We start from the raw sequence: 18,007 nt of genomic DNA, 5'->3' as shown, positions 1-18,007 counted from the left end.
ACAGGGAATGAAAGATGTGGACTCACAAATAGTAGTTCCATGGCTCTTTAGGACATTTCTAGTTGTTCATCTGTTTATATTTCTATCATATCATGAAGATTTAGAGGGAGAAATGGCAACTTTGAAGTATGCCACCAGCCACCTCAAACCAGCTCATGTCTTTTTACAGGAGAAACAGAGATCTGAGTGGTAACAGAGCAGGTAGGCAACCACACAGATGACCTCAGTAAGCAGGTTGGGACACAGGGATAAGGGACATGAGGCTGAGGACAAAGTGGAAGGAAAGACCATGTTTCCCAGAGACAAGCACATCCCTCCAAAGGAGGTCTAACACTGTATGAAAAGGCAGGGGTGCTGTCCACTCTCACCACTATTATTCAACATAGTTTTGGAAGTCCTAACTATAGCAATCAGAGAAGAAAAATAAAAGGAATCCAGATTGGAAAAGAAGTAAAGCTCTCACTATTTGCAGATGATGTGATATTATACATAGAAAACCCTGAAGATACTATCAGAAAACTACTAGAGCTAATCAGTGAATTTAGCAAAGTTGCAGGATACAAAATCAATACACAGAAATCACTTGCATTCCTATATACTAACAATGAAAAATCAGAAAGAGAAATTAAGGTATCAATCCCATTCACCAATGCAACAAAAAGAATAAAATATCTAGGAATAAACCTACCTAAGGAAACAAAAGAACTGTATACATAAAATTTTAAGACACTAATGAAAGAAATCAAAGATGACATAAACAAATGGAGAGATACTCCATGTTCCTGGGTAGGAAGAAGCAATATTGTGAAAATGATTATATTACCAAATGCAATCTACAGATTCAATGCAATCCCTATCAAATTACCAATTTCATTTTTCACAGAACTGAAACAAAAAATTTCACAATTCATATGGAAACACAAAAGACCCTGAATAGCCAAAGCTGTTTTGAGAAAGAAGAATGGAGCTGGAGGAATCAACCTTCCTGATTTCAGATTATACTACAAAGCTACAGTCATCAAGACAGTATAGTACTGGCACAAAACAGAAATACAGACCAATGGAACAAGATAGAAAGCCCAGAAATAAACCCACACACCTACAGGTACCTTATTTTTGACAAAGAAGGCAAGAATATACAATGGAGCAAAGACAGCATCTTCAATAAGTAGTGCTGGGAAAACTGGGCAGCTGTGTAAAGGAATGAAATTAGAACATTTTCTAACACCATACACAAAAATAAACTCAAAATGGATTAAAGAGCTAAATGTAAGAAACTATAAAACACATAGAGGAAAACACCGGCAGAACACTTGATGACATAAATCAAAGCAAGATCCTCTATGACCCACCTCCTGAAAGACTGAAAGCTGCTCAGTTGTGTCTGACTCTTTGTGACCCCACAGACTATACAGTCCATGGAATTCCCCAGACCAGAATACTTGAGTGGGTAGCCTTTCCCTTCTCCAGGGTATCTTCCCAAACCAGAGATCAAACCCAGGTCTCCTGTATTACAGGCAGCTTCTTTACCAGCTGAGCCACAAGGAAAGCCCAAGAACACTGGAGTGTGTGTAGCCTATCCCTTCTCCAGGAATCGAACCGGGGTCTCCTGCATTGCAGGTAGATTCTTTACCTCAGCTCCTAGAGTAATGAAAATAAAAACAAGTGGGACCTAGTTAAACTTAAAAGCTTTTGCACAGAAAAGGAAACAATAAACAAGATGAAAAGACACCCCTCAGAATGGGAGAAAATAATAACAAATGAAAAGATTGACAAAGGATTAATTTCCAAAATATACAAGCAGCTCATATAACTCAATACCAGAAAAAAAAAAAATCAATCAAAAACTGGGGAAAAGACCTAAACAGACATTTCTCCAAAGACATACACATGGCTAACAAACACAGGAAAAGATGCTCAACATCGCTCATTATCAGAGAGATGCACATCAAAACTATAATGAGGTACCACCTCAAACTGCTCAGAATGGTCATCAACAAAAAGTCTACAAACAATAAATGCTGGAGAGCATGTGCAGAAAAGGGAGCCCTCTTGCACAGCTGGTGGGAATGTAAATTGATACAGCCACTATGGAAGACAGTATGGAGATTCCTTAAAAAACTGGGAATAAAACCACCATATGACCCAGCAATCCCACTCCTAGGCATATACCCTGAGAAAACCAAAACTGAAAAAGACACATGTACCCCAATGTTCACTGCAGCATTATTTACAATAGCTAGAACACTGAAGCAACCTAGATACCCATCAACAAATGAATGGATAATGAAGTCGTAGAACATATATACAATGGAATATTACTCAGCCATAAAAAGGAACACAATTGAGTCAATTCTAATGAGGTGGATGAACCTAGAGCCTATTATACAGAGTGAAGTCAGTCAGAAAGAGAAAGAGAAATATTGTATACTAACACATACATATGCAATCTAGAAAGATGGTTCTGATGAATTTATTTGCAAGGCAGCAGTGGAGAAACAGACAGAGAACACTTACGGACACGGGGAAAGGGGAAGAGAGGATGAGATGTATGGAGAGAGTAATATGAAAACTTACATTACCATATGTAAAATAGATAGCCAATGGGAATTTGCTGTATGTCTCAGAGAACTCAAACAGGTGCTCTGTATCAACCTGGAGGGGTGGGATGGGGAGGGAGACAGGAGGGAGGTTCAAGAGGGAGGGGACATGTGTATACCTTTGGCTGACTCATGTTGATGTTGACAGAAAACAAAATTCTGTAAAACAATTATCTTTCCATTAAAAAATAAATTTAAAAAAAGGTAGGAGTGTATTCTAGGCTTTTTCTGGTCCATAAGAAAGAAGAACTGGCCAGGAAATAGAAATGTCAGGAACCTGGATTGAAAACTAAGCCTCTTTACCTTAGAATTCATGAAAACCAAGAAAGAAATGACATGGTGCCATCAAGATGTACCCCCAGATGTGAGGAAGGAAGACTTCAGGAAGTCAGGAGAAAAGATGGGGCGTGAGTCCACAGCGTGATGTTCTGCAGGCTGCGCAAGCACAATGGGAAGCCCCCAGAACCAGGCTCCCTGGTGTGACACTTGTGTCTGACTCAGCTGCGCACAACAGAAAACTCTAGAGAAAGCGGCTTCAGCAAGACTCAGCTCCCACATGGAAGATGTGCAGAGGCAGGGAATCCAAGCTGCTATGGCACTTTGCAACATCAGGAACCTGGCTTCTCCTGTCCTGGTTTCTTCCCATAATCCAAGATAGATGCCGAGCTCTAGCCATAATCTAGAGAACCGTTAAGGGCATGCTTCTCCCTTCATGGACACTTTCCAGACAATGCATGTGACATGCCCACTGCCCAGCGGCAAGAAAAGCTAGGGGGCGCAGTGTATGTTCCAGGTGGCTGTCTTCCCACCCAAACACTAGAAATTCTACTATTTAGAAAAGAGTAGGGACTGCACTGGCGGTCCAGTGATTAAGATTCTGCACTTTCACTGCAGGGGGCGTGGGTTCGATCCCTGGTCAGGGAACTAAGATCTTACATGCCCCATGGGACGGCCAAAAGAAGAAATGAAAAGAGCAGAACTGGATATGGAGAGGGGAGAGGGGGGCGGGCAACTACCAGTGTCAAGATGCACCAGGAAACTACAAATAATTCTGATGATGGTCTTGACACGAAACTAGAGGAAGGCCACAAGCCGGAGGCTTACTGTAAGAACACAGCAAAGCCTTTCCATGAGTTAAATTTTACAAAAGCCCAACTCCATCACATGTACTTTGACACTGTTCCCTCTGCCATGGGGAATGAGGTTCACATGGACAAGAATGGAATTTACAGTAGTAAATAAAGGATGATCTTCAGACCACGGTAAGTGCAGAGATGGTTATGAAAGCATCCAGCACTCTTGAGTGCAGTCTCGCTTCTACACTTAACACAGAACATTCTGTCCATGTATGTGGGGTTTCTGTGTGGTGCTTTATTTCCCCCATCTCCTTTTATAAAAATCTCCCCTTTCATTACGGTGCCCTGCTCCTGTTGCACAGAGGAGTATTTCTTCATTTCTTCTGAGGACACTAAGTGTATGTCTTCTAAAAGGTTCTTCGGTGGGGGGAGGGGGGCGGGTTTGTGGCAGCTTTTAAAAATAGATTTATTTATCTGGCTGTGTTGGGTCTCAGTTGTGGCATGCTGCGTCTTTAGCTCTTGCCTGAAAACTCTTAGCTGCAGCATGTGGGATCTAGTGCCCTGACCAGGGATGGAACCCAGGCCCCCTGCATTAGGAGCACAAAGTCTTAGCCACTGGACCACCAGGGAAGTCCCTTCAGTTGCTTATAGAAAATAATTTTCTTAGTCTTTAAGGCCATTCTTTCCCCCTCCATTACTTGGCAGCTTTTCACAGGGCCCCATCTTTGCTCTTGAACTGGAGCATCATCAACCAGGCAGCATGTCTGTAGCAGGGAGGGTTGGAGGCATCTCCCTGGGCATTAGCAGCCATCCTTCTCTTAGGTCTGGGCCTGCAGAGCAGTCAACAGGAGCAAGTTCATGCTCAGAGCGTGCCGCCAGCTGGTGTGCACGGGTCTGCTACACAGAGTGGCCTCCTGGCCTGCTCTCTCTCTCCTTCTCTAAACTGAGAATTAATGCAGTTCGCTGCTTTGATACCACAGTAGGTGAAGGACTGATACCAGGCTCCTCACACCTCCAGCCTTCTTAAACACAGCAAGAGAAACCAGATATTTGTCTGCCTCCCTCTGCTCCCTGTCCTGTGTTTCCAGTGGATGTAGAAAGCGAGTCACAGAAGTGGTGGTGCTCGGCTCTGGTTGGTGGGTGTGGCTCCAGCAGCAGGCTCAGAGGTACGCAGTCGGAGTGAAGGTAGCTTCTTCCCTCTTCCTTCCTCTAGGGCCTGGGATTTCCGCTGCAGAGGACATTCCTGGAACAGGCTCCTCTACTAGTCCCCATAGCATAAGAGACTTGGCAGGGAACCTGTCCTCCTCTGTCTCCCGACTTCTGACACATCTGTCATCTTATCTTGGTTTGCTAATGGCTGTGGTCAGCTTTTGTCGCCATGGAAAGTTGGGAGGTGGCCCTGGCCTCAGCGGGCTGGCTGGGCTCGGCCCTGTCCATCTCCTACTTCACTCTCCAGGTGGCAGCCACGACTGCTGAGAAAAGTCAGCAACTGACAAAAAACCCTACTCAGGGGTGTTGATCAGGTGTCCCAAAAGGAAGATGAAGGGACAGACAGAGCTCCGCCAGGGCTAAGGTCTCGTGAGACGTTTAAGTGGAGAGCAGGTTCAGGAGGGAGATCCTGGACAGAGTCCTTGAAGGGACAGTCAAGCAGGCAGGAGGGAGATCCTGGAGAGAGTCCTTGAAGGGACAGTCCAAAGTGGGCAGGCCCCCTTAAAGGGATGATCTCAAGGGACATAAACCAGGTAAGGGCCAAAATGGAGACGAAACTGACCAGCAAGATAAATCAAGGCCCATTCTTGCCTCTAGAAAACTCGTTACAAATGGCACAAGGGTCCCTCCCCCTTGCAAATCCTCAGCCAACAAGACAAATATGATGTGGTAGAAAACAGCTAGTGAGAGACACTCCGGATTCTCGACGGGGCTGTGACACAGCCATCAGGAAGGGAACGTGACTGGGGTGCGTGTGTAGAGGTCAGCTCTCCAGCCAACACAGGGGGGAACACTGCTCTGCTTGCTCCACACTCGTCCTCCCAAACCTGTGGGCTTTTCAGTTCTGGAGCCAGGCTGACAAGAGCTCCTGACTGGAGGAAGGTATGGAGAAGAGACCCTCTTTCTGGGACTGGAATATGAGACCACACTTTGTGACAGCAGTGAGGATGTGCCACCCCGAAAAGACCGTCACTGCCCTCAAATGTTGGAGAGTGGGGGAAAGGGATTAGAACTGCTCTAGTGACCCCTGGGCCAAATATGGACAAAGCTGGGCTCAACACGGAGAACTTCTGAAACTCAGGACTGCCCCTTGGGACCCCTAACCCCCAAGAGAGGCTAGACGGATGGTGGTGGGGACTTGGAGAGGACATGCACACATGACAGTCTATATGTCTCTAAAACCACATAGGAAGCAACTCAAGCCACTTTCTCTATTTTCAAACTGTAAAACTGGACATTTATATATCAATAAAAATTTACGGAATAACTTACCCTATTTGTTTACAGGGCTTCCCTGGTGGCTCAGATGGTAAAGAATCTGCGTGAAAAGTGAGAGACCCAGGTTTGATCCCTGGGTCGGGAAGATTCCATTCCCAAAATGTATAAAAATAGAACATTTTCCTACCTAAAAAAGCGGAGCATAATTGCATGTTATATGTATTGGTTGTTGTTTATTCACTAAGTTGGGTTCGACTCTTCTGTGACCCCATGGACTGTAGCCCACCAGGCTCCTCTGTCCATGGGATTTCCCAGGCAAGAAACTGAAGTGGGCTGTCATCTCCTCCAGGGGATCTTACTACTCCCAGGGATTTGGAACCTGTGCTTCCGCCACTGGCAGGCAGATTCTTTACGAGGGAAGTCTTATATGTATTTTTCAGTTCAGTTCAGTCGCTCAGTCGTGTCCAACTCTTTGCGACCCCATGGACTGCAGCATGCCAGGCCTCCCTGCCCATCACCAACTCCTGGAGCTTACTCAAACTCACGTCCATTGAGTCAGTGATGTCATCCAACCATCTCGTCCTCTGTCGTCCCCTCTCCTCCCACCTTCAATCTTTCCCAGCATCAGGGTCTTTTCAAATGAGTCAGCTCTTCACATCAGGTGCCCAAAGTACTGGAGCTTCAGCTTCAACATCAGTCCTTCCAGTGAATATTCAGGACTGATTTCCTGTAGGATGGACTGGTTGGATCTCCTTGCAGTCCAAGGGACTCTCAAGAGTCTTCTCCAACACCACAGTTCAAAAGCATTAATTCTTTGGCGCTCAGCTATCTTTATAGTCCAACCCTCACATCCATACATGACTACTGGAAAAACCATAGCCTTGACTAGATGGACCTTTGTTGGCAAAATAATGTTTCTACGTTTTAATATGCTGTCTAGATTGATTATAAGTTTTCTTCCAAGAAGCAAGCGTCTTTTAATTTCATGGCTGCAGTCACCATCTGCAGTGATTTAGGAGCCCAAAAATATAAAGTCTGCCACTGTTTCCCCATCTATTTGCCATGAAGTGATGGGACTAGAGACCATGATCTTAGTTTTCTGAATGTTGAGTTTTAAGCCAACTTTCTCTCTCTCCTCTTTCACTTTCAACAAGAAGCTCTTTAGTTCATCACTTTCTGCCATAAAGGTGGTGTCATCTGCATATCTGAGATTACTGATATTTCTCCCGGCAATCTTGATTCCAGCTTGTGCTTCTTCCAGTCCAGCGTTTCTTATGATGTACTCTGCATATATGTTAAATAAGCAGGGTAACCATATACAGCCTTGACATACTCCTTTCCCGATTTGGTACCAGTCTGTTGTTCCATGTCCAGTTCTAATTGTTGCTTCCTGACTTGCATACAGATTTCTCAGGAGGCAGGTCAGGTGGTCTGGTATTCCCATCTCTTAAAGAGTTTTGCAGTTTGTTGTGATCCACAGTCAAAGGCTTTGGCATAGTCAATAAAGCAGAAATAGATGTTTTTCTGGAACTCTCTTGCTTTTTCCATGATCCAATGGATGTTGGCAATTTGATCTCTGGTTCCTCTGCCTTTTCTAAAACCAGCTTGAACATCTGGAAGTTCACAGTTCACACACTGTTGAAGCCTGGCTTGGAGAATTTTGAGCATTACTAGCATGTGAGATGAGTGCAACTGTGCAGTAGTTTGAGCATTCTTTGGCATTGCCTTTCATTGGGATTGGAATGAAAACTGACCTTTTCCAGTCCTGTGGCCACTGCTGAGTTTTCCAAATTTGCTGGCATATTAAGTGCAGCACTTTCACAGCATCATCTTTTATGATTTGAAACAGCTAAACTGGAATTCCATCACCTCCACTAGCTTTGTTCATAGTGATGCTTCCTAAGGCCCCCTTGACTTTGCATTTCAGGATGTCTGGCTCTAGGTGAACGATCATACCATTGTGATTATCTGGTTGTGAAGATCTTTTTTATATAGTTCTTCTGTGTATTCTTGCCACCTCTTCTGAATATCTTCTGCTTCTGTTAGGTCCCTACCATTTCTGTCCTTTATTGTGCCCATCTTTGCATGAAATCTTCCCTTGGTATCTCTACTTTTCTGGAAGAGATCTCTAGTCTTTCTCATTCTATTGTTTTCCTCTATTTCTTTGCATTGATCACTGAGGAAGGCTTTCTTATCTCTCCTTGTTCTTCTTTGGATTCTGCATTCAGATGGTTGTATCTTTCCTTTTCTCCTTTGCTTTTAGCTTCTCCTCTTCTCACAGCTATTTTTAAGGCTTCCTCAGACAACCATTTTGCTTTTTTGCAATTCTTTTTCTTGGGGCTGGTCTTGACCCCTGTCTCCTATACAATGTCACGAACCTCTGTCCATAGTTCATCAGGCACTCTATCAGATCTAATCCCTTGAATTTATTTGTCACTTTCACTGTATAATGGTAAGGGATTTGATTTAGGTTATACCTGAATGGTCTAGTGGTTTTCTCTACTTTCTTCAATTTAAGTTGAATTTGGCAATAAGGAGTCATGATCTGAGCCACAGTCAGCTCCTGGTCTTGTTTTTGCTTACTGTATAGAGCTTCTCTATCTTTGGCTACAAAGAATATAATCAGTCTGATTTTGGTATTGACCATCTGGTGATGTCCATGTGTAGAGTCTTCTCTTGTGCTGTTGGAAGAGGGCGTTTGCTATGACCAGTGCATTCTCTTGGCAAAACTCTGTTGGCCTTTGCCCTGCTTCATTCTGTACCCCAAGGCCAAATTTGCCAGTTACTCTAGGTGTTTCTTGACTTCCTACTTTTGCATTCCACAGTTTAAAAAAAAAAAAAGTAGAGCATATATTTAAAATGGATAACCAAAATAAATAAATAAAGTAGATAACCAACAAGGTCCTAGTGTACAGCACCAGGAACCCTACTCAGTGTTATGAGGCAGCCCGGATGGGAGGGGAATTTCAGGGAGAATGGATACATGTACACGTGTGGCTGAGCTGCTCTGCTATGCACCTGAAACCACCACAATACTGTTAATCAGCTATACTCCCACAGAAAACAAAAAGTTAAAAAAAAGGCAGAACATAACTACCACAATTTAATCTCTCCCTTAGAGCCCTGGACGGTCTAGCAAGGCCATGTTTATAAGTGTGAAGGTCACTGTTCTGCACACACCTGTGGCCAGGTATGGACTTGAATAAGACTATAAAGGAAGCCAGGGTTTCCTCAGCACCTCACCCCTCTCACCTCTTCTATCTGGGCTCTCTGGCCCTCTTCAAATACCTCTCCTGCCTCGCAGCACTCCATCAAGACTATAAGCACCATGTAACTGAGACATTTTCTTCCCTTCCTCTGGATGCCATCCATCAAATGTTTGAGAGAGAAAGGATCGTGGAAACCAAATGTTCCAGATTTACAGCTAAGAAAACACATCCTCAGAGAAGATGTAAAGTGACCTGAAGGCCAGAGGCTAGGCCCCGGGGTCAGGACTCCCTCCACACCTCCGCAGCCCTCACGGGTGCACTGCCAGATGGCATGTCTGACAGATCTGGCTCCAGGGACAATGTTACTGTAATCAACCCGACAGGAAAGGGACACAGGCAGCACAGCAGGCCTGAGACCAAGGCCGGGGGCAAGTCTGAACAGACGTGGATCACACCAAGGCAAAAGCTACCCTGTCTGACCACCTGACAGGTAAATTCTCAAGTACACAGGAAGTCACCATGTACCTGTAAACAGCCTTTTGATGGGATGTCAACTTCTTGTCAGCTCAGTTTTTAAATCGTTACATTAATATTTAGCTTTTCATCTTTTCTAGCTCTTAAAAGCCAAGATTTAAACATCCCTAAAATTAACTCTTAGCCCCATCACTTCATGGCAAATAGATGGGGAAACAGTGGCAGACGTTATTTTTTTGGGCTCCAAAATCACTGCAGATGGTGATTGCAGCCATGGAATTAAAAGACGCTTACTCCTTGGAAGGAAAGTTATGACCAACCTAGACAGCATATTAAAAAGCAGAGACATTACTTTGACAACAAAGGTCTGTCTAGTCAAAGCTATGGTTTTTCCAGTAGTCATGTATGGATGTGAGAGTTGGACTATAAAGAAAGCTGAACGCAGAAGAATTGATGCTTTTGAACCGTGGTGTTGGAGAAGACTCTTGAAAGTCCCTTGGACTGCAAGGAGATCCAACCAGTCCATTCTGAAGGAGATCAGCCCTGGGTGTTCATTGGAAGCACTGATGCTGAAGCTGAAGCTCCAATACTTTGGGCACCTGATGGGAAGAGCTGACTCATTTGAAAAGACCTGATGCTGGGAAAGATTGAGGGCAGGAGGAGAAGGGGACGACAGAGGATGAGATGGTTGGATGGCATCACCGACTCAACAGACATGAGTTTGAGTAAGCTCCGGGAGTTGGTGATGGGCAGGGAAGGCTGGCATGCTGCAGTCCGTGGGGTCGCAAAGAGTTGGACACGACTGAGTGACTGAACCGGAACTGGAAAATTAACACATTATAAAATTTTATATTCAAATTGTGATTTGTCTTCCCCCAAGTAAAGCCTCCTTTTAAATAAAACTGATATTTCACTTTTGCTTTGCTTCCATCAGCAACAAATGACTTTTCTTGAGAAAGTACCTTTCTTAGATTTATGTCTGCTACACAAATTCTCTCATGATATTGATTTTCTGCAAGTATTAAAAACAAGGCACATTTGCCTAAGACTGGAAGACAGTTTTCAAATGTGTTGTAACTTTTAAAACATCTAGAAAGTGACAGTAACTGTTGCTGCAGTCCTATGCAGGTGACAGTTGTGGTTCATGACATACGGGATTTCATCTTAACCCTTAACAGTTTACATTCATATTTTCTTACTGCTTTAAGCAACGCGAAACGCAACAAAAGAGATAAAGACCACTCCTAGAAGTAATAAAATTCTAAAGTGAAAGTGTTAGTTGCTTAGTTGTGTCTGACTCTTTGTGATCCCATGGACTGCAGTCCACCAGGCTTCTCTGACCATGGGATTTCCCAGGCAAAAATATTGGAGTGAGTTGCCATTTCCTTCTCCAGGGGCTCTTCCCAACCCAGGAGTCAAACACAGGTCTCCCACACTGCAGATGAATTCTTTACCGTATCAGCCACCAGGGAAGCCCAATAATATAGTCTAACGTCTTGTTCACTTTACAAGCATGGAAGGCACCTTAAAAGACAGTGAATTCAACTGAATGTATTTCAGGACTGCATTTATTGTCACAAATGCCACAGGACTCTCGAGGCCCACTTCTCAGGCTCACCTGCACAGTGCCTCAGCATCCAGATGTCGGGAATTTCTGTGATCTATGATGATGATGTCATGGTGTTTGTCCAAGAAACAGGCGAGGGCAGTCTGAGCCTCCTTGGTAACTGTACACATAAACCCTGCTTTTTCACACGCCCTGCAGAATCCATTACACTGGTTATCTTCTTTGGTAAACACTAAAAGTACCTGAATCAAAAAAGCATGAACACTTCTTTAAAAAAAAAAAAAAAGATGCTGTTAGAACTGTGATGTCTTAGAAGCCCATAGAAAACTCCCAGGTGTTTTCAAGGCAAGTATACAGAGGTAAGCATTACAATCTGTTGAGTAAATCCTTTTCCTCCATGTAACTCAGCAACGTTACTGCTCAGCTCCCTGAAACCAGTGCTATTCTAGCTGTTCTGAGTCTGGAAGTCAAAGCATGGGTCAAATGCTTATTTCTTTTGCTAATAAGCCCACTGGAAGAATCAACAAAGACAGTATTTCATCTTAAAACCAAATTGATCAAAACACAAATTTTAGTTAACAGGAAGTTAACTAGGTTAAGTCCTTAGATGGTAAACACCAATATTTCAGTCAAGCTCTTAAAATACTTAATACTTTAAATAATATTTAAAGTATTAAATAATCTGACTCAAGACTTCATAATTCCTCCAAGTTTAAAAAAAAATACTACTTTGTTTGTAAGAGAGGAGATTCAAAGCAGACCAAAACGTGACACTTTCAAACCTGCTCATTTAGTGACACGGGAACAGCTCCAGGTGCAAGAAGCAGCTGGCTGTCCCTGTGCCCTGCCTGGGCAGGTGAGGCCTGCGGCTGCCTCTGCCCTGTGCGGCCAGGTCCCTGTGCCAATCTGGTACAGGCGTGCCGCCCCATCCCCCTTCACACCCAGGCTGACCGGCCTCAGGAGAAGAGAATGCAAAGCCGACAGAAACCCTGTTCCTGAGGACTGGGTTCCTCTAAGCTTACTCGGGTGCACAAATACAACAAAAGCAAACAGCAAATTTCCACCAGTGTTTTTCACATATTAAAAAGTCTAACAGTTTGTGTACGTGAGGCATCAGGTCACTTTGGAGCTTAATTTCAGTTGGTTATTTTGTTTAAGATTTTGAACTAGAAAATTTGCAGATAGTTTCTCTCTGCTGGAGCTGATTCAGTACCCTTGCACAGACTACGCTTTTACTCTGTTTTAGAAAATTTCAAACCTACAGGAAGTTATGAATGACAATGAATGCTAGTGACCCCCTCTTCTAATTTCATGAACTGGTAACATTTTACACCTTTGCTCTCTCTTTCCACACACACACACACAATTATTATTATTTTTTTGCTGAACCTTTTAACTTTTAAAGTAGGTTGCAGACATTTCTTCATCTGTAAATACAGATGATTCATACAGAATAAATACAGAATAAATTCATCTATATTTCTAAGAAAAAAATATTCCCTGATATAACTCTGGTACTGCTATCAAGTTCAGGGAATTTAACATGGATCCAACGTTTTATCTAAAAGAGAAGATTACTTTCAGTGTATACCTTTAGATCCTTTCCCTCCCCATCTTTAGAGACAATTAAGGTGAGGATTATAGCGCTGTGTATTATTACCTGGAGTTGATCTGGATGAAATCTCATGGGGCCAAATTGCACATCAGCTATTGCTACCTGAAAGAAAAAGATCTGCTTAAAATTAAAAAGAAAAAAAAAAAAAAGATAAACTTGCTTAAATGTTGCTCTCTCTAATCAGTGCCACAGATGAAAGTGAAATTTCTACTCTAGAGAGAAATTACATAAATACTTATTAGATGGAGGGAGCCCAGATTTCTCCTTATAAACCCCAGGAAAGGTAGAGCGCAGAGAAGGACAAATAAAATGTGTCTGCTCTCGGCTTTTCTTTTTCTAGCTGTGTGTGACTCTAAGTGAACTGCCCACCTTCAGCCTCAATTCCTCACTTGTTACAGAGATCAAGAGGCATATAATTATAAAGAACCCCACAAATCAGACACTGAACGAACACCGGGTCCTTCCATGTCTATTTCCATCTTTCCCCTGACGGACAATAAACCCTTACATCTAAAACGGCACAAAAATCATGAAATCCAGTGAGCAGAACCACAGGACATCAGAACCAAAGACACCTTCCTTATATGCGATGGTTATCAATAAATGCTTATTGGAAATTCCCCGGCAGTCCACTGGTTAGGATTCCGCACTCTCACTGCTGGAGTCCGGGTTCGATCTCTGGTAGGGAAACTGTGATCCCACAAGGCACACAGAGGAAAAAAAAAAAAAAGCTTATCTACTTGAGAACTTAAAACCAACACACAAAGATAAATACAGTATCATTGGGGACTTCTCCGGTGGTCTGGTGGCTAAGACTCCACGTGGCCAACGCAGGGGACCCAGGTTCGATCCCTGGTCAGAGAACCAGATTCCACATGCCTCAACTAAGAATTTGCATGCCACAAACATAAAAAAGATCCCATGTGCTGCAACTTAGGCACAGCACAGCCAAATACATAAGTAAATTAATAATTTTTTAAAATACAATGTCATAACCCAACCCCAACAAGTAATAAGAATCACAGTGCCAATGGAGAGCTCAGCATACCTGGGTGCTGCACTAAGGGCTGAACATATGTTATATCTCACTGCATCTCTGCAACCTTATATCTCACTGCATCTCTGCAACATGCCGGGAGTTCACACTGGGAAACGGAGGTTCCAAGTACTTCGTTTAAGGCCACACAGTTGCTGGGACTGCGCCAACCAGTCTGTTTAGTTCTATAAACTGTGCTGCAAGCCCAGGGCCACTGGAAGGGCTGGGAAGTCTGTGCGCTACAAAAGGAGCACAAGGGAGGCGGAGTGGAGGCTGAAATCCAGCCCCAAGCCATGAGCCCCGGCCCTGGGCTGCTACCCGGAAGAACAGACACATTTTTGCAGTTTCTCCAGAAACACTGTGAGTGTTGGCAGGACTCCTACACTACTTGAGGCCTCTGGGTGATGGTACGATTTCAAACCAAAAGCACAGCAGCAGTAGAACTAGATCTGGAAACCTTCTCACAAGATAACTTCCTACCTGCCTGCCCAGGTCACAACTCTCCCCTCAAGAAGTGATCTGCTGCTGCTGCTAAGTCGCTTCAGTCGTGTCCGACTCTGTGCGACCCCATAGACGGCAGCCCACCAGGCTTCCCCGTCCCTGGGATTCTCCAGGCAAGAACACTGGAGTGGGTTGCCATTTCCTTCTCCAATGCATGAAAGTGAAAAGTGAAAGTGAAATTGCTCAGTCGTGTCTGACTCTATCGACCCCATGGACTGCAGCTTACCAGGCTCCTCCGTCCATGGGATTTTCCAGGCAAAAGTACTGGAGTGGGGTGCCATTGCCTTCTCCTATCCTACAGTAAATCCATGTAACAAAACCTGCGGAGTGATGGAGGACATCCGTGTCTATTTCTAACTGTGAGAAGCTGATATCTACTAATTATGGGACAAAGGCTCAGTCTCCTTGCTTTGTAGGGACCTCATCTCTCAGAAGGTGTAAGAATGAGGGTTGCTGCTCCTCTAGACCCGAGACTGAGGACGGACCTCTGCAGTGTGAAGGAAGGGTGAGCACAGACATCCCATGGCACCGTCTCTCCTCCAGAGCTGGGCGGCCACAGGCCAACCTCATCAGGAGCCACAGATGGATGCTGCCAGAATTTCTAAGAGATGATGATCCAGGAGGCCCGAAGAGAGTCTCAAGAGAGAGAGAGGCACTCTGTACAGTCACTCTCACAAGGCATTCATTAGGAAGGAAGGCAAGAGGCACCAAGAGACACCAAAGAACAATGAGGTTTTTGTTGCTTTTTATTAAGAAATGAATGAAATCAAAGAACAAGAAATGATAGAAGCCTACTCCATGAAGAAGACAGTGAAGCCACTGAGGAAGAAGGAAGAAAATGACAGGAAAAAGAAGGAAAATTCATTTTGCTAATTTTCTACAGTGTTGAGAGGTGGAGTTTCATGAAAGAAAAGAGAAAACAGTCAACAAGAGGGCTGTGTCACCACCCAGGATAAAGCAGCTGCAACACTTGGGTCCTCCATGTGAACCACGGGCTGCAGCCTCTTACAAAGGATGCTCATGACATTTGCTGTGAAGGATCAAGGAGATAAAAAAATGAAGTCTGAAAGGGGAAGAAAAAGTACTTATGAATAGCATAAAAATATGTACCAGGTCACAAAGAAAACCTTAAAACATATTCCTAAAAGCAAAACTTGTACAGTTTTTATTTCCAACCATAAAGCAATCAAACCAAAAATAAAAACATAAGAAATAGCCCCTCCCTGGAAATTTTAAAAATATTAACTCATGTAATTGCTGGATCAGAGAGGGGAATACAAACGCTACCTATAGATTACTTGGAAAATAATAAAAACAAGAATATAATGTAACGAGGCCTACAGGATACTAGGAAATTTTACTCAGAGGCAAAACTTAGTCTTAGATCTTTCTGTCACAAAAAAAGAATTAAGTAAATATACTAAGCTTCCAATTCACTAAATTTGAGAAAATCAACCATTTAAACTTTAGAAGTAGGGGAGAGAACAATAAGTTAAAGGCAATAATTAGCAAAACTTTAAAATGCTAATGACTAGCTTGATTTTTAAAAATACATATGTATTTGTATATAGTGTTGGTCACAAGCTGAAGGACAAGATAAAAATATGGGCAGCTAAGGGCAAAAGTCCCACTCCTCCTGGGAAAACCATTCTGAGGATATGGTCTTCACCAAAAGTGGATGAAGCAACTTTTACGAAGGACAATGTAACTTTATGATCTCAACTTATAAAAGTAACTCACCATTGCATTAATTCTAAGAAGGAAAAGAAGCTCCAGATTGTCTTTAAAGATCTTAGATTCCACCTCAATATAATTTTAGCAGTGTCATTTCAAACATTAATGTCTCAGCAATTCTATTTTGTCATGAACACTGACTGTATTTACTTAACTTGACTGCATTCTAACCTTACATCCTGTCTATGGGGTATGTCCGGCTCTCAGGACCTCTGTTGAGCAGTGTACCGGCAGGGCCAGACAGCTACTTACCATTGCCCCCCCCAAAATAACCACCACCAGGAAATCTGATGACATTACTCAGCAAGCAGACGTCAGCAGCTGGTCCTCAGAGAGTAAACAACTTCCCAAGAGCTCTGGATTAGGGGATCGGAATGACTAGAATTGGTGGATCCATTCTTTCTTTGTGTATCAAAATCAGAATCAAACTGACCTAATACTTCAGACCACGGCCCTCTTAATTTTTTATTTTTCATATTAATTTTAGAAGGGAATAGTCATTTTCAATTTTAATAACACAGCTATCAGCTTCGAAAGCAATTGATACTTTTAGGTAATATAAAAACAACAGTATATTTGTGGGCTTATATTAGTAATTATACAAGGGGCTGAGTTAGTCTTTCGGGTTTTTTAATATTTATATGTTTGTTAAGATTTATTGTTAAATTGGGATATTAGATTAGGATGATGTTTGTACTTTAATAGTTCAAAGTAATTTTTTGTTAATATGGCTCATGGAAGTCTAAAATAAATTATTATTAGACGCCTTGATGAACCACCTTTCAGTGGTTCTTTTGTTTGCCTAACTGACCTAACATCATGACACTGCAGGGCAAAGTTACCGTGTTATGAATCTTGATCACAGTGGGAGAGGACAGGAAAGAGATATATAATTCCATCCTGTCTACATATTCTACTCCCCTGACCCTCCCTGTCCTGTCCCTTGCCTGCTTTTTTTTTTCCCTGTAGCTTTAGTTCCCATTTCCCACACTACATATTTTGTTATCTTCTTATTAAAAGAGTGTCTCAAGATTTATCTGCCTTATTCATTGCTAAATTTCCAATACCCAAAACAGTCCTTGGCACATGGTAGGCAGTCAAAAAATATTTCTGAATCAATGTTTACTCAACAGCTAATCTTTTTTAACCAATCATTTATCTAAAAATCATACTCATACAAGCTTATACATAACGGTACATAACACAGCACTTCCAGGTTTCAGAGTATTTTCACTTATTAAAGGAACACAAAGAAAGGGAGGAATCTTCGGAAAAGCCTGAACACCAGGAACCACAAAAGAATCATGTGATCTATCTTTTTCCTACATCCCCTTATTAGAAACAGAAAGTTATGCTGGGATCAATTTATATTAATTGTTTACAAACCCAGGAACTACAGTGAAGATGTAAATCAGATTTTGTCTTCAGCCTAACTGTCCGTGCCCTCCAGGCTTGCGGGTGCAGCCAGTGGCTGGCTGTCTGCCTCTGCCTCTCCCAGCAGAGTGGCAACTTCATCAAAGGGGCCCAGCCTGGTAAAGAGTCAGGTGTGTTCTTAGGTGGGAAGAGTCAAAATTAGTTCAGACATTTGTGGACCACAAGGCATGCAGAGAGCCAGGTACTAGGAGTGAAAAGACCAAATGCCCACCCTGTCCTTGAGTGGTAGCAGGGGAATACGTAAATGATGACAATGTGGTGCAGGTTTAAAAGAGAAAGAAGGTGTCTGAAAGTGAAATTGAAGTCACTCAGTCGTGCCCGACTCTTTGCGACC

General features: G+C 43.0%; 1 protein-coding gene across 3 annotated transcripts in view; it reads right to left on the bottom strand.

The window, feature by feature from the left end:
* The window catches only part of PDE8A (phosphodiesterase 8A), a 147,427-nt gene that overhangs the window by 58,420 nt on the left and 71,000 nt on the right, over positions 1-18,007 (bottom strand). For all 3 annotated transcript variants that reach the window (XM_070775182.1, XM_070775181.1, XM_019983568.2), the window contains 2 exons: positions 13,014-13,070; positions 11,405-11,595 (listed from right to left, as the gene is read on the bottom strand). In XM_070775182.1, the coding sequence (XP_070631283.1) occupies positions 11,405-11,595; positions 13,014-13,040 (218 nt within the window). In that variant the 5' untranslated portion in view covers positions 13,041-13,070. The remainder of the gene's footprint in view (positions 1-11,404; positions 11,596-13,013; positions 13,071-18,007) is intronic.

The sequence above is a fragment of the Bos indicus genome, chromosome 21, assembly GCF_029378745.1.
Source record: "Bos indicus isolate NIAB-ARS_2022 breed Sahiwal x Tharparkar chromosome 21, NIAB-ARS_B.indTharparkar_mat_pri_1.0, whole genome shotgun sequence".
Lineage (NCBI taxonomy): Eukaryota > Metazoa > Chordata > Mammalia > Artiodactyla > Bovidae > Bos > Bos indicus.
This window is presented reverse-complemented; position numbering and strand designations above follow the sequence as displayed.